The 27,991-nt window shown below is 42.3% G+C and overlaps 1 protein-coding gene across 1 annotated transcript; it reads left to right on the forward strand.

Moving 5' to 3' along the window:
• LOC136427191 (fibroblast growth factor receptor 3-like) lies at positions 1-27,859 on the forward strand. Its single transcript, XM_066415966.1, has 20 exons — positions 1-251; positions 13,723-13,827; positions 14,636-14,823; positions 15,052-15,108; positions 15,578-15,638; positions 15,974-16,018; positions 16,298-16,506; positions 17,418-17,495; positions 18,023-18,116; positions 19,125-19,340; positions 19,795-19,980; positions 20,606-20,787; positions 21,859-21,942; positions 23,059-23,180; positions 23,966-24,061; positions 24,558-24,598; positions 25,037-25,133; positions 25,558-25,678; positions 26,135-26,329; positions 26,938-27,859. The coding sequence occupies exons 1-20, from the start codon at positions 182-184 to the stop codon at positions 27,064-27,066; spliced, it is 2,376 nt and encodes a 791-aa protein (XP_066272063.1). The 5' UTR covers positions 1-181; the 3' UTR covers positions 27,067-27,859.
• Positions 27,860-27,991: the final 132 nt, after the last annotated feature.

Raw genomic sequence — 27,991 nt, forward strand, 5'->3', positions numbered from 1 at the left:
TACGCCTTGCGGCCAGTATTGAAACCAGCTGTGCCCCATACGCACTGCGTTCGCGGGCAACTTCCTCAAAAACAACGATCTAGGAGTCCGCGAGAAGAAGACATTTCTGGGTTTGATCAACTCTCCTGAAGAAGAGTCCCAGTCTCGGAAGGAAGGGACTTGTATATAGAAGACGTTTGCCATGTTTCTGGCGGTGGTGGTCGGAGTCTTGGTTCTGTACGGAGGAGTCGCCGAGGCTGCTTTCGACGCAGGTTAGTAAAAGAAGAAGTCTTGCGTCTTAGAATTCACTCCCTCACCCTCCCCCCAAAAAGAGACACTTCCCAGCTATTGTTTCGCCGTTGGATGCCAGACATTCTTGCAAGTCATACTGTTGTGTTCATACGTGAATGTTAAAAGAACACGTCACCTTCCTGAGAAGTCCACTTCGCCTTAGGCTACAGAGACTGCCAGAGACTTAGTTTTGTCAAACCGGAACTTGATCGGTCAGTTTGTGGCGAGATGCCCCCCTCCCCCTTAACTCATACTCGCTCAGAGTCTCTATTAATTAACCACTAGTTGATTCTTCTCAAACTAATTACAACCCAATCGTATGTACAAAGTCTGCTCCTTTGTTTGTCCCATAACCTATCGCGAACTCGACAAACACAAATTAAGACTGAGCCCACATTGATGTCAAAATATTAAAAAGGGATCAACTTACTATGCAACAACTCGGTCAGAGTCTCTATTAATCACTGGTTGATTCTTCTCAAACTAATTACAACCCAATCGTATGTACAAAGTCTGCTTTTTTATTTGTTCCCTAACCTATCGCGAACCCAGCAAACACAAATTAAGACTCGACCCACATTGATATCAAAATATAGGGCAACTTTGATATCACGCGATAAAATAGTCGTTTTTTGTTACACCAGAAGGTAGATAATTAGTGGAGAAAGACGAACAAAAAGCGTCCCACGGTGTACATTTATCAATGAGGCACATGTGCGAACGACAGTATGATTTAGTGAGATCCAATCTTAATCTGTTTGCACTTGTACTGATGAGGTAAGCGCTGCAACTGATATCGGCGGATTGTATATCATGACGTCACGAAACTGTCGGTTCCTGTTTGTCCAAGAGATTATGAAAGTTTGCCATGCCGCAACTTTTTCTTCTGTTTGATGTAGAAATTGATTGAAATTGTGCCTTTAAAATTCAGAAGATGTTAAGATGTATACTTTTCGGGGTTGAGAACTTGAGACGATGTTTCGCAAGTTTGTGTCACCGGAAGTGACTTCAGTCTGACTCGCTTGAACCTTGGGGACCGTTCAGTTGTTTCCTCTCCAATTCTACCCTGGGAAACAAGACTAGGACCGGGCCGCTAGCGAGTCCCTTCAGCGACCCGAGACAGGTAGCCCGCCCGATCTAAATTAACGCTCCGGGGAGTTGTAGCCCGGGAAGTGGACTGTGGTCGACTCACAGTCCACTCTCGGGCTAGAACTACACCGTTGTGCTAATTTGTGTCGGCGGGCTTAGAGCTTTAGGCCGCCGAAGGAACCGGCTAGAAGACCCGATAACTGTATGGTTCCTAAGGTACTCGAAATTCATAAAGGGAGCACGACTTTGGAATGTTCCAATTAAGTTTCTACCCGCAGGTTTCAGAGGCTGCTACGGAGTTTGCTTGACCTCTAGGCGTGTATAAGTTTGTTTAATATAAGTTAATTACTTACACCGAGTCACATGGATCCTGACCTGTCACCTGTAGTGTGAACATGTGTACAACGGTGACATGATCAAACAATAAGGGAAGTAGTAATGAAATGAATGGTTGAATCGTCCAGAAAATGTGAACCATTGGTTTCAGCAATATAAAGCACTGATTTATGCAAACAGTAGTTCACACTGTGACAGTTGTTTGAACTTGAACGTGGGCGTTTAAAGGTTCAATTGTGTGGAACAAAGCGTGAATATGATACTACACGTTAGCAGTCACGTAAGCTTCTATAGTTGACAGGCTCTATTGTAAGAGAGTTACTACAGTGTACGAGTCACTATAGTGAAACGTTACTGTAATAGAGTTACTACAGTGTAAGAGTCACTATAGTGTAACGTTACTGTAATAGAGGTACTACAGTGTAAGAGACACTATAGTGAAACGTTACTGTAATTGGTTTATTGGTTTATTGCGATACCCTTTAGTCGAATTACGACTAATCTTCCAGGGTTCAACAGAGTTGTAATAGAGTTACTACAGTGTAAGAGACACTATAGTGAAACGTTACTGTAATAGAGTTACTACAGTGTAAGAGTCACTATAGTGAAACGTTACTGCAATAGATTTACTACAGTGTAAGAGTCACTATAGTGAAACGTTACTAGTAGTTGTCTTTCTAATCACGAATGTGATCTCCTCTTAGCTAAAAGTTAAGCTAGCCTGGATACCAGACCCTTCGCGCTAGACGATACATTAGGGGTTCGTACGTGTGTTACCTGTGGTGGCTGGGCAAGTTGCTTCCCCTGCCGAAGGATTAGTGACTGTAGCGCGGTGGTCTGGTATCCAGGCTAGCTAAAAACTTAACTGGCTGAGCTGAGGCCTTGCAGTATTGATGCGCTTTCTTATGTCCTGTTTATAATTGAGCAAATCCACGTCTCGTATTTTTTCTTCCCTTTGTTGTAATCTTTTAGAAATGTGGGATAGGCAGTAACAAAAGCAGATGACGGTCTTCAAATTTGTCGACGAAAACGTTAATATTATTTTACAATACCAGCAAAGTACACTACTTAAAGAGGCAGTGTAGTAAAAAAATGCTGATACTGCTTAAGTGCTTTGTTTTTTTTCTCACGCCACGATTAGCATCTTTCCACAAACATGACCATACTGTAAATGCAGAAATGTTCGCGTTGGTTTTATTTTCGCGGTACGCTCTTTACCGGGAACTTAAAACCACGGCGATATTTTTTGCCCTCCTACGGTCGACTATTGTCTCAAACGTGAACGTAAAACTACCGCGAACACTCAATTTTCTCCCTACCGCGAAATTAAACCACGCAAACTCAAATGCATTTACAGTATTTCACATTCTGACCTATGAACATACTACCGGGACTGGTTTGTGACTCATTAAAGGGTATGAGCGGGAAATAAAACGTCGTATAAATCCCCTTTACAACTGACATGTCCGATAACAATCCTCTCAAGAATTTGTCGACGTTGAAGTCTGAGAGATAACGGTCTCCTGGGGCTACCTGTAACCATGTGTAATGGTTGGGCAACGTGTTGCAACATCGGTCAATGGGAGAGGCACGGCCGAGAAGCCTCTGTAGCAGGCTCTTGGCCTTTTGAGGGCTTAGTTATGATACATTTTTGCTGATGAATTTTTTTTGTACTGAGTCGTTTGTGGGCCGGCTGCACAGGTCCAGGAAGCCTAGCCTCCATGGCAGGCTCTCTCAGTCTCTGGGCCTTTTTGGCGACGCCTCAGGGGCGAGCCAAATGATATAGTATTGTGTGCAGATTGCAACTATTCTAGGAATTGTACAGGCATGTGTCCATAGGCATATTAAGACAATAAGAATGTTAGGAATGTTAGTCAGACAGAAAGCCTTCCGTCGGGACATTCCTCCTAGATAACCTAGACAGGAGGCTACATCTGTCTACCAGATGTGCCAGGCTTATGTATACATGACCCATTTAAGACCTCAGCTCTACAGTAATACTTTGTATTGCTCTTTTCTAAAACAATGTGTGTCTGTTACAATGTTTTTAGATGCCCTAATGCTGGTCCTTACAACTGTAAGATTTAATGTATTTCTTCGGGGAACAGGTCATAACTGCATCAACTCTGTACTGATAACGATTGTGCACACGCTGCTCCAGTTACCTATACAGGCAGATTAATTAAAGGGCATTAACCTCATTCATGACATTGGGAACATGTCCAAGCCAGATCGATCAATGAAAAATTTCACTGTCGCAAGGAAATTTAGCAAGCCAGCTGTACTAGTACTAGATGATTATCCTGCTGATAAGATGCCACTTTCTTGCTGATATAATCCTGTACACTTCCAAGAACACATGGGACACATTTTTACACAACCACATTTCTGTGGATTAAGATTCCCAGACTGGCATTTCATTAGGGCTCCAGGAATTACTGGCAAATTCCTTTATGACTGGTGTGCCTGGTATTCCAGTGGGACTCGAATTCCATCCTGGCATTCCATCCTGGCATTCCATCCTGGTATTCCATCCTGGCATTCCATCCTGGCATTCCATCCTGGGATTCCATTCTGGCATTCCATCCTTAGCTAACATCCCTGGCCATTCACGCTCTAGAGGACTTAGTTTTATAGTTCAGGGAACATAAGTTTACAAGCTGTTGCATGATGTATGCTGTGTCTGTTGGTAAGTGGACTTTGATGTTGAAATTTGTGAAGATATTTGGCCTAACATGTTGTTCATGTAAACAGCAGTCCTATCGGAGTAGAATAGTCATTTTGTATGGTGGGAACCCGGTCCGTGGGCTGACTTTTCAGTTGTCATGATCAGGCTGTGATGAAATCGATGTTCGTTCTGGCAGTGGGGTGTGCCTGGTAGAATCTAGCGGAACTGTCGCTGTCTGTGTGTGTGTGTGCGTGTCTCTGTGTGTGTGCGTGTCTGTATTTGTCCAGTAGAACAGGTCCCAGTCAGCCCTTTTCATTAGAAATCCTGTATGAACAGCACCACCTATCACTGTGCCCTAAGCAGGGTACAGTAAAAATTAAAACAACAACCACCGTCGCCATGGCAATGTCTTTTTATCATTGCCAGTCTTGTTGAGCTTGTCATACACTTTTGCCAATGACTTCTTTTTGTACTGGGTCGTTTGTGGGCGGGCTGCACAGACGACCTAGCCTCTACCAGGCTCCAGACGTGGCTGATAAAAGGAAGAAATCGGCCTAATAGAGGAGTTGGTCAGACGATAAAAACAATTTTCGTCGGGCAAATTTTATCTATCGGCTGGCCAACTCCTCTATTTAGCCTATTTCTAGTCCTTCCAGCCACGTCTGGAGCCTGGTAGAGCCTACAGAAAGGCCCATGTATATAGAGCCTGCTATGGAGGCTAGAGGAAGCCATGCTTTCTAAATTGTTGCCGCACGTAACGTACTTTTGTAGTCTCCTCTTGGGATCATTTTAATGGGTTTGACCGCATTCTCCCTGCTGCCTAACTCTGTAACCAATAGGGAATTGGGTGCCAAACGGCTACTTTAGTGTGCTAAAGGTTAAGGTGTTACTGGAAGTGTAGTACCTCAATATGCTCCATCGGGGAAAGTTAAAAGGGTTGAAAACATGTCCCAATACGCGTTACCTGGAAAGTCATATCCAAGAAACCCCGCATTATATATTACGATGTATTACAACATTGTTTCACTCATTTTTTGATATGACTTTATTATGTGCATGTTATTTAAGTTACTGATATTTTGTATCAGTTATTAATTTGTGTTATTTTTGTTCCCTCTTGTTCTTGGGTTTTGCCCAAGGCACTTTAAAAAAAAGTAAGCGATATGTTTCCCATGGTGAAATAGATAAATATTGTTAAGTTATTTGTGAAGTATATTTCATATACCACCCTGGGGATAGCTGTTAAAGGTGTGGCATGTCACAAGACAGGTCACATGGAAAACACGTTGGAAGGCCTACATGGTTACTTGTTAATGGGGGCAAAGTACATCTTTATATGCCATTCAGGGAATCACATGCTTCAATTTGTGTCATAAATATATTTTAAGGAGTGCTCTTGAGCCGTTAAGCATTCTGTTGTTTATCTGCTGGCTGATAGTGCAATCTATATCTATGACATATATTTTGGGGAATATTAGGCGTTTAGAATATGTCACAGGTTGCAAACGTTTTTTTTCCCCCACCAGATTGTACATGTATCTCAGTTCATGTGTCAGAGCAATGGTTTTCAAAGGTTCGCTATCATTCTTTGTATCACCATAACCCTAGATATCAAAATATACAAGTTGACAGGCCTCTACGTTAGAGAATGTCACAAGTAAGGGGCGCTTTAAAACAAAGACACTAGAAAACATTTTGTTCATAAACTTCATTCGATAGCGGAAGAATTTACGCACTTGGCACAGACAAGAGTAGCTGTTGCTTCTCAGAAACGATAGCGCTGCGTTCTGTGGCCTGGGGACTGCCCCTCAGCGGTCCGAGTTATGGAGGCTTCTGATAGTATTACCTCACAAGAGAGACTCTCTATCTAACCATGAACTAGTACGGGGAAGTGTTGAAAGGAAGAGCCTAGGTTTGTTGATGTAGCGTTTTTCTTGCTGTGATGTATGCCACAGTTATGCGAAACATCTGTCACACGGGAAGCTTTCTCTTCAATGAAACTCTAAAATTGACGGACATCCGATGACACATGTTGCTCCTTGTTATATTCCCCTTCCAGTGGGAAGGGGGATATATTGTTTTTGCTTGCCTGTTCTTCTTCTTCTTCTTCTTTCTTCTTCTTCTGTCAAAAACCAAGTAGATGTGCGGTGGCAGCTCTACTAATGGTATTGCAGAAAGTTATATGTACCTTATGTTACAATGTACGGATGTTATATTTGAGATGTACCTATAGGAAAGGTGAATACACCTGGCAATAAATTATGCTAATGAGTACCTTATTTGCATAATCTATGCATAAACTTGTATTTCCCTACCGTAAAAGCTGCGGATGTCATCTTTGAAATGTAGGTACCTTTAGGAAAGGTGAATGCACCTGGACATAAATTATGCTAATGAGGACCTCATTTGCATAATGTATGGAAAACATATATTTCTCTTACCGTAAAAGGTGCAGATGTCATAATTGAGATGTAGGTACCTTCAGGAAAGGTGAACACACCTGGCCATGAATTATGCTAATGAGGACCTCATTTGCATAATTTATGCATAAACTTATATTTCCCTTCCCGTAAAAGCTGCGGATGTCATATTTAAGATGTAGGTACCTTTGGGAAAGGTGAATGCACCTGGACATAGATTATGATAATAAGGACCTAATTTGCATAATTTATGCATAAACTTCTATTTCCCTTACCGTAAAAGCTGCAGATGTCATATTTGAGATGTTGGTACCATTAGGAAAGGTCAGGAAATCTGGCCATAAATTATGCTGATGAGGACCTCATTTGCATAATTTATGCATAAACTTGAATTTTCCTTACCGTCAAAGCTATGGATGTCATATTTGAGTTGTAGGTACCTTTAGGAAAGACGAATACACCTGGCCATAAATTATGCTAATGTGGACCTCATTTGCATAATTTAGGCATAAACTTGTATTTCCCTTACCGTGAAAGCTACGGATGTCATATTTGAGATGTAGGTACCATTAGGAAGGGTAATAAAACCTGGCCATAAATTATGCTAATGAGGGCCTCGTTTGCATAATTTATGCATGTCCCTCACCGTAAAGGCTACGATTGTCATATTTCAGATGTAGGTACCTTTAGGAGAGGTGAACACACCTGACCATAAATTATGCTAATGGCGACCTCATTTGCATAATTTATGCAGAAACTTCATAATACCCTTACAGCCGATGCTAAGGATGTCATATTTGAGGTAATGGAAGGGGAATATCCTGCATTTTCCCGAAAATGTTTCCATTCTAGTTCTCTTAAATATCCAAGCAGATGTTAGGGTGGATTGGTGCGGTGAAAGATCGTAATATTCTACATTTCTGACTGCCAGGCTTCTCCGATACCGTGTCAGAGATGGATGCAGTCAAAAATCTTCCACTCAAACATCTGCTTGGAGATTAGGTTTCTACATGACAGACATGAGTATCAAGTGGTTGGAATATGGTTGGAATGGGTTATGCTTAGGTCACATTTCCAATCCGGGGCCCGGTCGGGCAGCTTGTGGGAACGAAAAATATGATATAAAAGACAACAACGGTTCTTTCCTGTGGATGTTGTGAAACGTATGACCACAATGTACTGGCACTGGGGAAGACAGGCCATCAAAACTCGAACCCATCCTTGGTAACCTAGCAATAGGGCCAACATAACCTCAGCTGTGTCTGGGCCAAGTGTATAGTTACTAGTATCTACCAGACTTACTACGATGGCTGTAGGGAGAATAATTTGCCAGGGGATTTTGGCCACCGTAGAGTTTCGAAGGGGGAAATGGTAACCTTACAACGGAATGACTCTCCTGGCCAAGTAGTTCCCATTTTTGTCGACTTACCAAGATCCATATTCTCGTAGTAAGGCCTGGTCAAGGCTATGCAACACGCATACTATTACATTCATGAACAGAAAGCCCGGGGCAGTTTGTACCACAGAATTGCAAAGCGATGATTGTATGTGGTGCGATACCGTCGGGAGGTCGTTCCGGTCGTCAAATGGGGTGGAAAATTTGCCACTCCGATTACTGTTTACATACAGCATTTAGAGTGTTGACAGTCGACAATGTCTACCACAACCTGCTAGAAAGGTAATCATTTTTTGCGATCCTGCAATTTGTTTCAGCTCCAGTCCTATTTACCTTTCCTACGTTCCTTCCTTTTCTCTCTCTCTCCTTGATACTGTAAATGCAGAAATGTTCGCGGTGGTTTTATGTTCGCGGTAAGCTCTTCGCCGCGAACTCAAAACTACCATGATCATATCTGCCTGCGTTTCTGTAGCGCTTCTATTGTTTCAAACGCGAACTTAAGGCCACCGCGAACACTCCATTTTCACCCCAACGCGAAATCAAAACCTCGCGAACTTAAAGGCACTTACGGTAAAGCAGGGCCGTTTGTTACGCGGAATGACTCTCACAGCGTTTTTCTCTACAGTACTATACCAGGCACGAACTTTTTCGGCTTCTTATCTCCAGTTCGCGTAAACATACCCCACCTTTTGGCCTGGGAAGTCTCTTAAAATAACTTTTAAGTTATTAAAATACAGAAACTAAAAAAAGCACCATGTCCATGAGTGAGTAAGCCAATGTCAAGGTAGCAAAGTTTCTTTGATAAAATCTATAAATTGCTTAGAATAGCATTAGTATTTTTGGCAAGTATTTAACAGTTTGCAATTATTAACATTTATCAAAATACAGAAATTGAAAAATCATGAGAGAGCAAGCCACCAGTGTCAAGGTAGCGACATTTCATTAATAAAATATATTAAGTGCTCAGAATAGCACTAGTATTTTTGGCAAGTATTTAACAAATAGCAATTATTAACAATTGTTAAGACTTATTAAAATACAGAAACTAGAAAAAAGCATGAGGGAGCAATCCAATGTGAAGGAAGGAAATTTCATTGATAAAATCTATAAAATGCTTAGAATAGCTCTAGTATTTTTGGCATGTATTTAACAATTAAATTTATCTAGCAGGGCAGGAAAGACTGACATCAGGACATGACGTCAGGACGCGTACGTGACAACCTGTCTATTGTTCAGCTGCTAAGGTTCCCACCATTGCTATATCAAATTAAGTATCAAATTCCCGAGTCTGCAAACGTACCCAAAACCGTTATGTTGGGCGAGGTTGCGAAATAGGTCGCCTGTGCCTGCTGACGATAAACTTTGAAATTCAAGTCAGGTCAAGTCAATTTATTTATTTTTCTAGAGAGAGAGAGAGAGAGAAAGAAAGAAAGAAATTAATGAATGAATCAAAGTCGGGAAAGTAATATTCTAGTTGGATCAAAGGACCGAACTGGAGTTAGAATAGAATAGATTCCAGGCTACTCCCAACTCAGCGCCGACCTTGGTTGTAAAGTAGCCGGGAGCCAAGTCGTGGGTTCCGAATGTCACGGCGACATGGGCTTCAGAGACACCTTAGCATTTATCTAATTTCAAAATTCAGCCGTTTTTTTTTATGATCGACAGTCGTCAAGCACGTCCGAAACGCCGTCGGTGTTCCGTACATAAAACCGTCCAATAAATGTCCAGTCATTACTAATATCATTACAGATATGCAAACAAACTACCCTGTAAAAGGGCTATTTATTTCCTGCTGTAGCTTTTCCAATTAGGTCCATTATGTTTATCTAGTCTCCCTCTAGTAATTATGTGTCCAAGGCATTTGGTGCGCAAGCCCAACACATTAATAACATTTGGTCCAGCACTTTGACAGGCGTTTGGACAGTGTAATAACTCATGGAAAATAATTAAATTCCACGCCTACTTTGGTGCGCTATGATTTTCCATTAGGGAAGCTTTGTCGGTTGTTATTAGATGCAATTTGTTATGAAATCAATTTTAATGCTATCAATGCATCACGTTCCTCAACCCTGTGACACGATGAAATGTTCACCCAAACAAACTTCAGCGGAAATGTATTTTTCACTGGCGAACGTAACCAGATCATGCTCTTAAGATGCAATTTTGTTATAATGTTGACTTCTAAAACAGTTAAAGACCTAATAAAGAGTGGTGTTGGAGCCATAGTTGTTTTTTTTCCAAGAAGTCCATTCACTAGTGCACGTAAGCTATGCTTTTGACAACGTTTTAGTTGGCTTTCAAGCAAGTCTACAACGTTATTTGCCCAGCCTACATAAAGCATATAGTTTACGCTGACAGGTTGAGATGATAACGTATTCAGATTCCTTGGTTTGGTTCATTTCTCGTAGAACCGTCCAGAAATCGACCTTAACTTCATTCCACTACTATTGAGGCAAATGGTAGTGGACAACCTCAAGCCAACCGTACACACTAACGCCATATCTTCAGAAAAGACGCTGTAGCCGCATAACGAGTTCCCGTTTACGACTTAATTTTTTGTTTGTTTTTAGAACATGTTTCGAGCCCACACCGACTAGTTTCGCCTTTCGTGTGGCAAATGGTAGTGGACAACCTCAAGCCAACCGTACACACTAACGCCATATCTTCAGAAAAGACGCTGTAGCCGCATAACGAGTTCCCGTTTACGACTTAATTTTTTGTTTGTTTTTAGAACATGTTTCGAGCCCACACCGACTAGTTTCGCCTTTCGTGTGGCTTTTTCAAGGATCAGAGTTGCCCACTGCTATTTGCCTATCGATTCCTAACCAGATTTATCTTCTTGGCAGTGGCAACGTAGCCCCTTGTATCCCTATTTGAAGCTGCCTAGTCTCTTCGTCCTCTTATAACGCAAAAAAGGGGGACGAAGACGGAAGAGACTCGGCAGCTATACATATAGTATAATATGTTTTACCAGGAATACCAGGATAGCTAGTGGCAACGCCAGTGAATATCAGGAAAAGAGGATACTGTACCGACATTTTGAGAGGATATGCGGTAACATTAGAAAGTTAGAATGCGGAACATTTCTGTAAACAGAGGATAGTTTAACTTGTTTTGATCGGCATTGTGCCCAAACTGCCATGACTAGGACGTTGCACACGGTAGGATCGCGGGTCGTTACGACTGGGAAGAGGATGTTCAGCCCGCTTCCTTCCTCCCGCTTTAAATTAAAGTCTGACCGAGTTTGCGTGGTGACAGAAAAAGCTGTGAGTCTTTAGTAGCAGCTGTTGTCGGGCGTGCGTCCAGATTGGAAGAGATTTTTCCCCTCCGGCTCAGATATTTCGTTTGAACTGGCGTCGATTTTGTGATGTGAAGCAGGCTTTAAAGAAAAAAAAAATGAATTAGAGGAATAATACATATCACAGCCAAGCAGGAAGAAGATACTGTAAATGCAGAAATGTTCGCAAGGATTTGATTTCGCGGTAGGGAGAAAATGCCTGGTTCGCGGTGGTTTTGAGTTCGCGTTTGCAACAATAGTAGTGCTACAGTCACACAATGGATCAGCTTTTCGCGGTGGTTAAAGTTCGCGGTGAAGAGTTAACCGCGAACATAAAACTACCGCGAACATTTCTGTAACTACAATAACACACATCACACCCAAGCAGGAACAATATATGCTGACAAATAGCTTCTTATCAGTTCGGTCAAGGAAAGGGAAAAGTGCTGTAATGTCGGAAATACGGTACTAGTACTCTCTTGGGGAACTTGGTGGTTTCCCTTGATTCCCCGTCTTCAATCCTTAAAAGGCGCCTTCTCAAGCTTCACCCAGATGTAGTCAACGTACAGTCCCCTTCGTGACCCCTTCGTGACGCATCTGGTGACGTCAGAGAGAGTTCCAAGTACGAGCCGCACGCAGCAGGTTCCCGGATGTAGGTAGTCATTGTCCCACTGGACTTGACAAATGGCGGACTTGGAGAGGACTGCAAACTGTCAGCCTGGCCTGCGGTTCCAATAACGGCGGTGTTTGTACAATATACTGTAAATGCAGACATATTCGCGGTGGTTTCATGTTCGCGGCTTCGAGGTGAACTTTTTACCGTGAACTTAAAACCACCGCGAAAAGCCGTTCCATACTATTGCTCTAAACGTGAACTCACAACCACCGCGAACACTCGATTTTCTCTCTACCGCGAAATTAAATCCCCGCGAGCATTTCTGCATTTACAGTATACCTGGTCTCTATTAACTGTGCATACATCGGGTACTAAGTACTAAGCCACGCGTGTTTACAGGAAACGCACACAATGTAAATATTTTGCTCCTGTTTTTCTAACAAATTCCTATCAACCGTCGTTTGAAATTTCAAACTAAAGCATCAAACTTAAGCATTCAAAGTGTATGTATATATATCTATATATTATCTACATGTACTCCAGTACTTTACTTTTACGTCAATAATGTACATGCCATCAGCCCTCAGGCATGGTTTTTAGCAAGTATACAAATATTTGACATTTTTAGACGACTGTCGTTCCCACCACGGGATCAACGATGCAAAATTGTTACATTTTCCTCCTGCTGGTTTTTGCCGTAAAATGGAACGATTCTGCCTCCCAACATCTGCTTGGAGGATGAACTAGGTACTTACGTGTGTAAATTTCAACTAGAACGATGAAAACTTTGGGCCACATTTGCGACTTCTACATTGCTGCTGGTCGTTGATTCTACATCTGGCTGCCAAAATGATTCCGTTTGTAGACGAAATACTAACCTATGAGATCGTCCCTTGGCAGGAGGTACCAACGAGTGTAACATGACATCCTAATGTATGTCCCACTAGAACTAAGTGTCGTGAGGTGTAGAATAGCACATCCATTCTGTGCCATTAGCCGCTAGGAGGCTTATGACCCCCGCCACAGACGACGTGACGGAAAATAAACCCGAGAGATCAGACGACAGGGAACTCACTGTACGTATAATGCCATGTCAACGTGTGGCGGGAAAAATGAACCTAGTGGTACCGATAGCATGTACCAGCATGTGCTTTTAACTTCGTAAAGAAAGGGGGAAATGAAGTCTAAATACACAAAATGTTAATGGGGGTAAGGTAGAACCATTTAAACATGAGCCCAATGATATTGTTTGCTTTGGATACGTGTTGATCGCCTATTCAAATTTTTAAATAGTGTTCAAGTTTGTATTCTCGGGTGCGTACAGACAAAAACTATTTTTTATAGCCATTACCTGTTGTTTCAGAAAACACAAATATTTGGTGCTTTTACTACGGTAGAAAAAAAAACTCCTCTGTACAATCATTGTTGATTTTGAATATATGTATATTCTACACTTAGCCTATCAAAAGTTGCGGATACACTAACATAGATGATGTAGTGTACACGGTCAAAAATGTTGAGTTAAAGTATTAATCTCCCAGCAGATCCAATTGGCAAAAGGAGTTTTTATTGCAGGCCTTTGAATCCTTTAGATCTGTTTGGAAATTAATAAAGTATATGTTTAAGACAATATTCTTTCTGTGCTTACAGACGTACCGGAGGTGGAGGAGAGCTCAATCCACGTAAAAAATCTCGTGCAGCGCGAGAACGAGAGCTGGACTCTCGATCTCAACGTCACATGGGACAGGCCCAATGGTTGGTGGCGATGTGTCTTGCATTTTTCTTCATAATTTCTAAATATAGAGATATCACATGCTTACACATGTTGAATTGTGATAATGAAAATATGTTCGATGACACGACTCAATTTCTTGTTTAGAACATGTCAAATAATTTACTCAGTCTCCCCTGCTCACTCATACTCACTCTATCAATGACTCAGACTCAATGAATAATCATAAATCGGCAAATCAATCACTCGATTAGTAAACAAGCCAGCCAAACCTTCAATAATTGGATTATTGTTAATTGTTTATTAATCAACAAACAAAAACAAAAAACACGTATGAATGTATCAGTTGATCGACGATAAACAATCCATGAACTAGCTAAACATTTTTTAAGTTCAATAAGCACCCACTATGCTTCGGTCCCATTTTCAACCCGGGGCCCGGCCGAAAAATTGATAAAAAATGCACATCAAGAAAATACACAATATATGGTTAGGAGGCTTTTTTTAACGTTTTGTGTCTATTGTTGTCTTTTATATCATATTTTTCGTTCCAACAAGCTGCCCGGCCGGGCCCCGGATTTGAAATGGGACCAACGCATTACCGTATGTTCCGTACGTATGCTCTTCTTCTTCTGGGACAGGCGGCCAACTTCAACTTGCTGAAGGTTCTGCCACACTGACGGGGGTACTGATGCTGGAAGTGGTTTAAATGTGACTTTTCAGTTCCAAGTATTAAGAGATGATGAATATGGTGAGCATTTAGTACATGAAGGCTATCTTGTCTTTGAAAGATGTCAGGAATGAAACTGTCACTGTCAATGTTTTCCTCAGGCACGCGACTAGAAGGTTACATGGTGAAACTTACGGAGAGGTTCAGTTACTCCCGGCCGCGCGACGACCCGCTGGACTACGATCTGCCCATCGGCGGCTTCGACTGGCTCTTCCCGGACAGCTTCTCCCCGCCCACGGTATCCCTGACAGATCGGGAAAAACTGGAGCAGAGAGGCTACAGCTTCACGGTAATGGCAACGTTTTTAAACAGTTCTTTTTAATCCGTGAATAGTTTCGTCAGGTTGGTACAGAGAGCTATAGCTTTACAACTGTTTCTATGACTGTCTGTCACCTTCATCAGGGCAATACTGACTGCTTTCAATAATTCCTATAATTAGTAAAAGAAACTATCGAGATCAATTTAATTGTAGAGATGACGCCCATTAATTTGAAACATTGCTTCCGTCACGTTACAGGACGCAGAGTCGTTTACCTATGATGACGTCAGGCTTTCACACGACTATGAATTTGAGGTACGTATACTACAGACAGTAATTTTTTTACCTTCTTACCTTCAAACCATCTTACCTTCAAACAACTTTTTTCTGAAAGTTGAATAGCAACTTCTGTACATTCAGAGTGGTAGGGATGGAGGCATATTTGTGGGATGACGTAGTATATTTGCCCAGAAGCAGTGCCAAGACTCCAAATCTCCCGCCACACGAATTGTCCGCCATTTTTTCGAACGCTGACCTTGAGCTCACGGCGCAAGCGCGGTTTGTCGCTGTGTAACGTCATGGAGGGGAGCTGTTTTTCATGCGGTGACTGACCAAACTGCAGGACTTTCGCTAATCAGATAATGATATAACTATACGAAATGGAAATTAGGGAAAGTTCTGAAATACAATGACATCTCTAATGTTGAATATACGGAACGATGTCATTTTCCTAAAAGATATGCGACGTTGACACTAAATGTTAACTCTGCCTTTTTTCATGTAGGTTATCGTTCTCCTCGACGGGAACAGTGGGAGAGGAGTAAAACACATGTTTTTGACAGCAGGTGTGTACTGAATTTAGTTAACTCTAAATGATAAAGAGGGTGGTCTGGATCAAAGTTGAACCGTAATTTCGAACACAAAAAGTTGAACATACCCAACGTTTTGACCGATCAAGTCTTGTCTCTGTCAAGGATGTTGATTAAGGATGGTGCTTTTACTTTTAGGGGCGGACGACAAAGCTCGGAGTCTTTAAAAATCTCGAGATTGTCAGCTGAACAAATGGAACGTTAGATGCCAATGTTCTGGTAGCTTCTCCACTACATCTGCCCCTTCTTACAGCGATACTGAATACTTCTCACCATCGGGTGAATGGCACCATGTTCTTTTTTCCCTCCAGATTGCTACTCTTCAACGGGAGACCGAGAATTTTGTGAAAACCAACGTAAGTAATCTCCTGAAGACTCAATTAGTACCCCTAGATAGCTGAAATATTTCTTGTTTTCATTGATTTTATTCCTCCTTCATTGTGTGTTGTGTGGTGTACGATACCAGCAAGTAATGCCCAGAGCCCCACGTGTTTTGTGTTGTTGGCTTGTTGCCATAAAGATTCAAAACAGAAGTTAACAGTGTGTCACTAGTCCGACTCACTACTGTTTCGTGTTCCTTTCTTTATTTTTTTCTTTATATTAAAACCATTTTCCCATTTCTTCCATCCCTCCAGCCGTGGTGCTCTCGAGCGAGCCTGTGAACATGACTCTACTCGGACTGAGCTGCCAGAACAGCACGGAGGGCGCCTCCTTCACTGCGGTGGTCTCCTGGCTGCGACCCGTCCAGGTCGCGCAGGCGCACAGCATCATCCGCTACGTCATCCGCCTGGAGCAGGGAGACTCAGTGGCAGAGGGCGCGCAGTTCGACCAGTTTGTTGTTGAGGTAACACGAGTACTTAGTTTGACCAGACGTAACACGATCTGGAGTGCACATTTGACCTTTTTATAGTAGAGATAACGAGAGCGTACAGTTTGACCATTTCATAGTAGAGGTAACAAGAGTACTTAGTTTCACCATACGTAACACGATCAGGAGTGCACAGTTTGACCATTTTATAGTAGAGGTAACACGAGTACTTAGTTTTACCATACGTAACACGATCTGGAGTGCACAGTTTGACCATTTTATAGTATAGGTAACAAGAGCGTACAGTTTGACCATTTCATAGTAGAGGTGACAGGAGTACTTAGTTGGACCATTTTAAACTCGACGTAACAATTCAAGGGTGAACAGTTTGACCAGTTCATAATAGAGGTAACGAGAGCGTATAGTTTGACCATTTTGTAGTAGAGTGTGACCAATTTGTTATTGAGGTAACGAGCACATAGTCTCTACCTGACTAACCACGGCGGCTATAGGGAGTAGCAAAAAAAATGATGATAATGATAAAACTGTAATTGAAAAGGAAAACAGCCGGAAGGATTCTGCAACGCCGGCTAATAGGGAGAATATTTGCCAGGGGAATTTGGCCATCGGGGGGTTTCATTCGCAGGTGCATTGACCTTACCGTAGACTGACTCTACTGGCCAATCATTCCTTTGTTTGCCGAATTCTACTATTCATACGGCTGTTGGAAGGCCTGGTGGAGGCTAACGAGCACACACTGTTTGACTATTATTTGTAGAGGTAAGGCCATACGTATTTGAATATTGGCAACATTAATGCGAGCGAAACAAAAACAAATTGGGGAAAGTATCCTTCATCATGAAAGCTATGTGTTACTGTTAAGAAAGGTTTTGAAAATGACAGGATTCACAAAACAAGAACATTACATACTCGTTTGTGTTTTGTAGAACTCGACGCGTGACCCCTTGGACCCCGTGTACTTCAAAATTCAACAGCTCAAGTTGGGGGAATCCTACGAACTACACGTAAGTATCCGGCGATCTTGTTCCGAATACACGTCGTCTGTTGACAGAGGGTACAGCCGGGGGTGGCAGTTTGGACATTGTGCATTATAGATAATTCCTCTAAGCTGATTTTTGTATAATGTGAGCGATGTCTTTTTCTACAGTTTATTTGATCATTTTATGATTGCGCTTTTTTTTCTTTAGTGGCGACGTTTGACTTGAGTTCGTCGTCACGTTGTCCGTTCTTTTGTATGTGATTCATCAATGATAAATATTTACATCCGTGAAACAGTAACAGTGTTCCCTGTAACAGTGTATATATGCAAATACTTTACGTTTGGGAATGCATCTATAAGCAGCGACACCTGTGCTGCAGTGCAATGTGAACCAGATAGAATTGCCTTGAGGAAAGTGACAGATGATCAACGAAACGTCGGTTGAATAAGTCTCTTGGTTGTGTAAAAATAGTTTTTTTTTAATAAAATGTTTATAATTATCATTTAGGGGATAATGTGCTGCTTATGAATGCAGATGTTGTGTGGTTTCAGGTGACCCCTCTGTTGAACATGAGTCATCACGACTACCCGACGCCGTACGGCAACAAAGGTCGGCTTACTTTCAACACCACCCTGTCAAGCACAGGTAAGTCTTAGCAATTTCTGGTGTTAAACTGAATCTGTATAGCCGGTATAACCGCACTTCGTCACAACACAGCAGCTGGTTATATAACACTGAACGACCTGTCACATCTGGCGCCTTGTTTATATCTTAAAGCTATGGCGGATGCCCCTACTATACTTTGTAGCAACGCGTTCAGCTATACGATAGTTCTAGGAAGAAAAAAAGTTTAGAACATTTAATTCCTGTGTTGATAACTCTTTCTTCTGATAGTACATTTTGATGTGTCGAACATGTCGAACTGAAACCCTGCCTTTAGCTGTATTGTCATGCAGTAACTCTCACATCATATCAACTTTTAACCATGGTGACAATGATGACTGAGATCTGACATATTTCATACAAATAAGTATATTTTATTCCGTAGTTTTTTGTATATATTAAGCTTATGATTGTAAATTACGGTGCAATTCTTTTTTGGGCTGCAAGGCCGGTTTTATCTATTGTCGCTAAATAAACCAATCACCACCACTATTTATATTCCATACCGGTGCGCGTGGTGGCGTGGCATAAGCCGTAAACTACCATTAGGCATAAAAATAACCTGCGTAAGAACGGACTGTAAGGTTTGATCCTTTCACACCGGGATGGACCCTTACTCCTTTCGATATGTTTGATCGAGGCGTGACTCTCAAGGAAGCCACAAAAAAAAATATGCGCATCTAAATAATAATGGTTTATTGGTCAGGGATTACCCGTGCAATGGCAGCCAGTGCTGAATTGCTGCAGGATTTACAATCACATAATTCACAACAGATACACATTTGCGCCACACTTGCACTTTTCGAATTGTCGCAAGGGTCTGGGCGGCTGTCATTCGGCGCCAGCAAGTGACCTCAATACGACCTTCCCCAACCGAAGTCAGGTACCTTTTCACTCCTGGGTGGAGTGAGGAAAGTCGTGTTAAGTGCCTTTCTAGTCATTTGTTTTAATCTTATTTACTCACGATAAACTCTGCATGTTCTGTTCCAGACCGTTGCGCGTGGTTGCACGGCGGGAAGGCGTGGAAGGACGACCGCAGCGCCAGCGAGGGCAGCTCGGTGCTAGTGTCGGTCCTGCCCGCCCTGTCTGTCGTCACCGTGGTGGTGCTGGTGGGGTCCGCCGTAGCCTTCTGTCTGTGCCGCAGACATCGCGACGGCTCCAAGACCTACACAGGCCTCACATTCTTCCCGCTCATGCCCAAATCCGGTGAGTGAAACTTGATATATTTCTACGAGGGTGAGTCAATAAGTTTTGCAAGTGGCTTCATAACAGGCTCATTTGTTCATCAAATGAGTTAAAATTTGGCACAAATGTGAAGGAATGTTATACTCTGGAGACTGACATATCTCAGTTCGTTGTTCAAATTTTCATGAGCGACTGAGTCGATTTCAAACTAACCACTCCCTTAGAACGCTGCCGAATTACTACATGTATAACATTTAGCTGAGTGACGCTTGATCTATTTGTATAAGCTCGTTCATAGTTTGTTTGAAATTGGCACTTACTTCGACGGCAATGATGGAACTAGGAAAAAAAGAGACGAAAACAATTATATAAACATATGCTCAAACAGCTACACCACCCGCTTGTTTACTCTCCAATATGGCGGACGCTAAATTACGTTATACTCACGTGACGGCAATCCCACAATTCCCCCCAGATTGGAAGCCACCAGTGGTGCCCCGCCCACAGCACGACTTCGGCCAATGGGAGCTCAGTCGCGGTCTGCTGGACGTGGAGAAGGAACCAATCGGAAAGGGCGCCTTCGGACTGGTGTTCCGCGCAATCGCAGTCGGTCTGGACAAGAACCCGCTGCCAGTCACGGTCGCTGTCAAAACGTTACCAGGTAGGGGATATGTTAAAGATTTTGGGCGACGCCTCAGGGGCGGAGTCTGTGGAGTACGATTATTTTCGCTGTGAAGACGTTACCAGGTAGGGGATACGTTAAAACGTTTTGGTGACGCCTAAGGGTCGTAGCGTGTGGGATATTGTTGTTGTTTTGGTGTAGGTCCGGGAAAGACTCAAGAGCGGTCTATCTAAATGGTTGTTTTGTTGGTTTGTGTGTAGGTAGGTTTTCTACTTTGTAATACTAACTTTACCGTAATGATAAAAAAACAAGAATCTGAAGCTTCTCTCTCTGTATATGTTTTGTACATATTTTTGTTATCAAGCATGCAGTTGTGTAGATATTTACATAATGACCTTGGATTGGCTTGGAATTGGACATATGCCCCTCACCAATCCACTAATATATAATTACAGTATGTTACGTCACGTGCAAACACACTTTATTGACCAATGAGCGCCTCCCTATAGCTACATGACAGACAAAATAAGGGGACTTGGATATCAAAGGTCCAAAATTTGAAATTCCAAAACATGGCGACGACTTAACGTTCTATTTATTAAGTTTTAACCAGTGACGTCAGATGAACACACTGTATATTGACCAATGAGCGCCTCTCTCTCAGATCACCCGACCAATGAGCAGCGGCAAGACTTCCTGGACGAGATTCAAACCATCCTAGACATCGGGCCGCACCCGAACATCCTGGGCATGCGTGGATGCTGCACCATGTCCGACCCGCTGTACATAGTGGTGGAGTATATGCCGTACGGAGACCTGCTGCACTTCCTATGGGGATGTCGACAGGTCCGTACCTCAGTCTATGCTTTTATCTGTACCTATCTGTACCTCAGTCACTGACGAAAGTGGATGCTGTTTGAAACGTCTGACTGTTTCAAAATTTTATCCAGTTGCTTGAGTAATTATTTTTGGTGTACCTGTAGCTGTTTTCGTATCTGTATATAATGTATCCGCCCATGTACATTTGTATCTGTTCTTGTGCATATACCTGGATGTGTTCCTATTGTAGTGGAATGCATTCCATACGGAAATTTAATATTATTTCCCCTTGGAATGTCGCCAGGCATGTATCTGTATCCGTGCCCGTACCCGTATCTACACCCTTTATCTGTACATTGGACGTTGCCTGTTTCCGTATCTATATCTACCCTAAATTCAGAATGGCAGCGGCTGTGTAATACGTTTAATTCGGTCGGCTTTACGCTAGATTCAGGCGCCAGTTGCGCTTTAGTTTACGTTGAATGCACCGGTTATGCTGTACGTTTACTTAAAGCTGTTTGGTTTCGCATTCTGTGGAATGAAATCGCTGATTTCTACAGAAAATTAAATATAGGCTCCCTTTAAACCTATTCTCGCCTGGAGCCTTTCCTGAATTGGCTACTATTAAGTGCAATTATGGCTTACTACATTTAGAACGAAGAAGCGAGGAGAAGTCAAATTTATGTAGTTTATAATTCCTGTAGTAATTTGACAATGTATAGATGTATCTGTATACTATTCTTTTGTTGTAACCTGTACTTAACCCAGTGGGTATATGTGTATAATAGAGGTATTCATTCATTCTTGTGTTGCACTGGTCAACATGATCTTCTCGGACTCGAAACTTCTCTGTGAAGGGAGGGGGAGAAATGTTGGAAACTATTTCATTGTTTATACATCAAGTTCTAACTTTCCTGCAATTGATCAAGAAACAACGGAAATATGATCAGCCAAAGTAAAGTTTCCAAACTTTTGTGCCAAGTGTATATCCAGACACATCCTACTAAACATAGGTTGCCTCATTGCAATTCTAAGTCTGAGTTCAATGACATGGACATTAAGTAATCGACTTTGCTCTTTTTTTCTCTCTCCTTGCAGCCGGCGGCACAAAAAGAGGATCCGATCTACCAGTTCCAGGAGAAGGGCGTGTACCAGGTGGCCAGACAGGTGGCGAGGGGCATGGTAAGGAAATACCAGCCAAATGGCCGATGGTGATGCGGACAACACCGTGTCGTAATTTATATATATGTCATAACCACCCTATAACACACACATTTGAATGCGAAATGCACCAGAAGTTGATACAATTTGTCATCAAAAGCTTTTAACAACATCAGCTCCAATGTCCGAATCCTGTCTTCAAATCTTCGAAGCTGTATAATATTTCGTATGTCGGTAGGTGTTGGCAAAGCGAATGACAATTTTGATTATAGACCTCCCAGCGGTTTTCTGTTGTACTACACCAGACTGGCCGCCTTTATATGATTTTATTACAATTCCTAACTGAGAAAAATAATTAATGTTTTATTTGTAAGTTATTGCTCGAGGGCTAATGGCAACATGAAACAATGCATAGAGAGGGTATACTGCACAGATAGTGCGAATCAACAATGTTGACACGTCAAACAAATGGCTATTCTACAAATGTAAGAACTGCTACGGAATACAATAAACGCTTTTTGGGTTTGACTTCTTTTTTTTGAAGCAGTGGAAGACGAAGTGACCCACTATTCTTGTAATGAGTGGGTTTTGGGAGGTTAACAGGGTTCTAGTGTTCTTTTCGTCAGTAAACGTTTGGAAATTGTGGTAAGTTTTGGTGGCTTCTTTAAAAAGCTATTTTCTTTCCTGATCATTAAAGGGGCAGTTTGAGATAAAATGTATTTCGTCTTCCATTGCTTTTGACATACAGTAGTTACAAAATCTTTCCCCAACAGGTTACTTTTTGTACCGCCCTTTCTCAATTTCAAGAGTTAAAAAAAGTGTCTCATACATCTTGATCAGATGCGTTTGGGTGGCGCCCATCTCCATTTCTGTAGCCCTTGGGCCACACAAGTGCAAGTCACTACAGCAGGGGGCTGGTCCGCTGGTAGTGATGTGTGTGTTTAGCTTCCATACTCTTTCCCAAATGCTGAGTGCTAAGCAGAGAAAGCAGTATGTACCATTATTAGAGTCTTTGGTATGACCCGGCCGGGGTTCGAACTCACGACCTACCGTATGCAAGGTGAACACTCTACCCATTAGGCCATTACACCGGTTCACACCGGGTGGGCGCTGATTCCAATTGCTTGTCGTTGACAGGAGTACCTGTCTCAGAAGCGGTTCATTCACGGCGACCTGGCAGCGAGGAACGTTCTGGTCGGAGACGGGCTCGTGGTCAAAATCTCCGACTTTGGACTCTCGAGCGACATCTACCATCGAGGGTAGGCATTGCAAGTTGTTTGATGTTGTTTGATGTTTTATTAGAAATCCATTAGATTAGACCTGAAAGTTTAATCTACTCTTCCTGGATTCATAAAAAAAACACGGTACAATTACGGAGCACATAACACATCGCTTACATAACATTAGACTTCAAATAGCATAACACTGCAAAAGCAACATGCAACGATAGAAGGTCATTATTTGGAGGTCAGAGGTCAACAGGTCAGAGGTTTGAACTGCGCATGCGCATTTTGGATCATATGTCAAAGTTGAATGCCTCAGAGACGAAACACATCTGGACATGGGATCAAGCATGGTCTAGACAAGAACTGTTTACAAGTAAGGGGTCTTCAACTTTAACCTCGCGGATGCGCACTTCCAACCGTGAACCGGCCTATAAGCCACCTCACAGTTTAGGGGATTGTGGATAAGTTCATAGGTTAAGGCATCAGTGTCTGAATCAATATTCATGTAGCCAGCACGTCTAGACAAAGGACTATTTGATGTCACATTACGATTCCTAACTAGAACATAGTGTATTACACTGTACATGCGCATTCAGAACTGTTAGATGGCTCACACCAGCTAAAAGTCACACTTGACTTGAATGTATAAAAACTGACCAAATTTGTGTTGGTAAAGCCGTTTGTTTCCAGAACCTAGAAGTATATATGGGTTGGACAAGACGTTTTTTTACCCATAAAAATGAAATCATTGGTGTTCATTTTACCTTCTTGTAATTGTTAGCTTAATGACGATTGAATGTGCGTACTATTTTCACCAGATACATGCGTGAAAACATGGGGCGAAAGATTCCCCTGAAGTGGGTCAGTCCGGAGAGGATATACGGCGGCGGGCGGTGCACCATTAAGAGTGACGTGTATGTATCCCTCCACTCACTGGTCTATCTAGATTCTCTATCACATTATCTATCTATCAATCTATCTATCAATACATCAATCAATAAATAGAATGCGATACATTTTCTAGAACGTACATACAGAATTAGAGATCATCATCATCATCTGTACATCTGTAATACCCCCAGATGACCCCGCGAGGGACAAAGTAGGGGGGGGGGGGTCCAGGCTAAGGCGGGCAGGCCTCCAGCCTGGCACGGTAAGACTCAACCAACTGTGGGAGCCATCACAACCGTGTCAGGCAGGGCATTCCACTGGGGGAAGGTGCGGGGGAAGAATGGATATTTGTGTGTATCTGTCCGGGCATTAAGTGTTTGATATTTAAGAGGTGGGAAGGAAGAAATAGCAATATCTATAACTATTGTAAGATTAAAATCACTGTTTACAACATTTTCTGTCTTAAATTGTTTTGATTATGGATATGATAACATTGAATATTTTTGGATTGTGTTCTAGGTGGTCCTTTGGAGTTCTGCTGTATGAACTGGTGACACTGGGTACGTCAATTTTGATTTTATTCCTAATCGAGATTATTTGTATGCTATAGCTTTGTGAAGAAAACACAATTCGTCATTGTTACATCACTTGTCTGGTTATCATGTTTTCGTCTATTTACAAACGGCAGCAGTGTTCTTATGGGTAAAGCCACGCTAGGGACGCTACGCAGAGATAACATATTGTACCGTATTGTGATGATGATGATAAAATCATATAGTTATATATAATGGCTCATTCCCCGTTGTCGGAGATCAGTGGGAAGGGGTAGAGATATTATGATACAATTGAGATATTACGATACAATTAAGTGGAACAACAAGAATTTAAGTGACACAATATCGGACGCAAAACACATGGAAATTTCCTTAAGAACATTGCACTAAAAGTTGTTTATCCAACCTTACCGACGTTGTTTCGTTTCCGTCGTTTTCCGCCAGGTGGCGTCCCGTATCCGGGCATGACGATGCGGCAGATCATGGAGAAGCTGAAGAACGGGTACCGCATGGAGCGCCCGGACGACTGCAGCATCCTGCTGTGAGTAACCAGCCCAAAAATGGTGTCTGCACGTGACGTCGCAGTTGCCAAGTCCAAATATGGTGTCTGCACGTGACGTCACAGTTGCCGGGTCCAAATATGGTGTCTGCACGTGACGTCACACTCACCGCACTGGTCGGTTGAAGAAAAAGCATCAGAACTGCGAATGACTATTCCAAATATGAGTTTGGAAATGGTCAGACGTTTTAGGTGGCATCCACTACCTCCCGTTTACAAAATCCATCTAGTTGCTTAAGTAACTGTTACCTTGAGTATCCTATTACCTGGATGCCTAACCTTCATCGATGATTCCATATATATATATATGGTGTTTGCACATGACGTCACAGTCTTCTTTGGTTAAACCAAGAAACGTCAGACGTATCGGTCGATTGATTGATTGATTGACATTATCGATTCCCAGGTATGACGTAATGAAGCGCTGCTGGAAGTGGAAGCCGGTGGAACGTCCGTCCTTCAGCGACCTTTTCAACGAGTTCGACGCCATCTTGAACTTCGACGCCGACTACACCCGAGTGCTCCAGGTACGTGATGGTCTAGTGGATAGTGACCTTGTTACCTCCATGAAAAATGGAGCTTTTGTTTATTGTGTGTCTGACTTAGTGTGTCTGTGTGCTTCTGTGTGCGTGTATGTGTGTGTTTAATTATGTGTGTATGTGTGTGTGTTTATGTGTGTATGCGCGCGCGCGCGCGCGCGCGTGCGTGTGTGTGTGTGTGTGTGTGTGTGTGTGTGTGTGTGTGTGTGTGTGTGTGTGTGTGTGTGTGTGTATGACCCCACGTCCGAAATATGTGTGTGTTTGTATGTGTGTTTATGTTTCCTGATATTTGTGGTCACCGTAACTTAATAACAACCTTTGGATGGATTGCAATCATTATGATATTTGATATGTGGATAGGTGTTGAAAAGACAAAGATTAAGGTCAATTTTGAGCCCCCTGATCTTTGACATATGATCCAGATTCCCATTTTTCCATTTCTAGGCCATCCCGATGGGTGACGAACGCGACTACAGTAGGGACATAGGCGCCGACGATGACGTCACCATGTCCAAGGAAGAGGACGTCGGGAGTGAGCACTCTGACGTCACGGATGAAGAAGAGAAGGAGGAGCAGAAGGATGAGGTTGCCATAGAAACGGAAACCAGCTACCTACCAATGGCGGAACGGAAGGGACGTGTAAGTTGAATGAAGAGATATTTTGTTAACCCTTTTTCTTCATTGTTGTAACATGATCAAAATGGGGAATGCAACCGAGACGATAGTTTATTTCATTGATGTTACATTGCAAATGAGAGTTTACGGATATCGTCCGCGCTTACGGTAATTTTAGCCCGTTTTCTAATAGTTAGAGAAAATGTCCCTTGTTTAGACTCATAAAAGTAGATGCGAAACATTCAGTTTTATCTACGTGTGACGTCAGCAAAGGGTCAAAGGTTGTTGGAAGTCGATATTTCCCCCGTCAGAAACCGTCGATTGGCTCAGAATCGGTCCGAATTTTATTAAAAAAATTATTATTAATTTGCTTTTGGACAGACAAGGACAATATGTGGCATTGCCCTCGAGTTTTTCATGACTTATTTTAAGTGCCATATACAGATAACAAGTCCATTTTTGCACCTTGGTGGAGTGTGGAAGGGCACAACATCGGTGGCTTCAGGGGATTTGAACCCATGACCATTACGTTCCGGTCTGAACACCCTACCGTTACGCCACACGACCGAAATATGTTGGAACAAAGTTCATTTGGTACAAAAATCAGCAACGTTTTCCCACTCTCTCTGCAGTGCATCATCAGTAAGACCCCAGCTGAAGACAAGGATTCTGGGTACTGCGGCGACATGACGTCATCTCCACACAAGGACAAACCCGTCCGCTACGAAAACGACGTCACCAACGTGGAGCAGGACACGTGATGACAGCGTCTGAACCGAGCAGACCTTTTCTGCTACAACAAGTTAACTTTTTAGCATCGTTCTCAAACATACCTGATGAACATTTAGGACATACTGTACATTATTCCAAAATGTAGTCCTGCTTTGATGTACCTGAGTCGGGTGGGCGTTTTTTGTTGAACAAGTTAACTTCTAAGCATCGTTCTCAGACATACCTGATGCACATTTAGGATGTATTCCAAAATGTAGTCCTGCTTGGATGTATGATAGAATCGCATAGAGCATTTCAAGACTTGCTGCACTTCAAAATGTGGCTGATGCGTATTCTGAAATATTCCAAAACTTGTCGTTGCTTTGGAATACGGAAAAATGTTACCACGGAGTGCCATTTGATGTCACTGTTCTTTAACCACGTGGTTTATTACTATAGACCTTTCTGCCAGTTGACTTTTAACAAACTGTTAATTTAAACCTGACGTTCAGTCAGTAATACTATTACTAAGGAAACTTTGTCTTTTGCACAATACATTTGGATCCAAAATCACATATATTATGTGTGGGTCACGACACCAGCAATAGCTGCCCGTGTCCCACGTGTATCGCACTGTTGTAGTTCTGATCAAATCATATCAATCGATTGATTAACCTCTTTGAAAAATAGATATTTTACTTAAAACATTCCTTTAAATGTTGCAATCTCAAAGAATGATTTTAAGCATGTTTTCCAAAAGTCATAATTTGAAGACAAAACTCGTATTCAGACGAATGCACTAATTCCGAATAACATAGCTGTATGTACTGGATCTCGGTGAGCAGTGTTGTAGAAAGTCTATGGCGCCCCCCGTCTCTGTTGAGGGATGGCTGTAAAGCCCTGATGTATAAGCCTTCTTTTATTCCTCTTGCAAAAAAGTCTGGTTCTGTGTCCAACATTCTTACTTTGCTCAGT

The sequence above is a fragment of the Branchiostoma lanceolatum genome, chromosome 2, assembly GCF_035083965.1.
Source record: "Branchiostoma lanceolatum isolate klBraLanc5 chromosome 2, klBraLanc5.hap2, whole genome shotgun sequence".
Classification (NCBI taxonomy): Eukaryota; Metazoa; Chordata; class Leptocardii; order Amphioxiformes; family Branchiostomatidae; genus Branchiostoma; species Branchiostoma lanceolatum.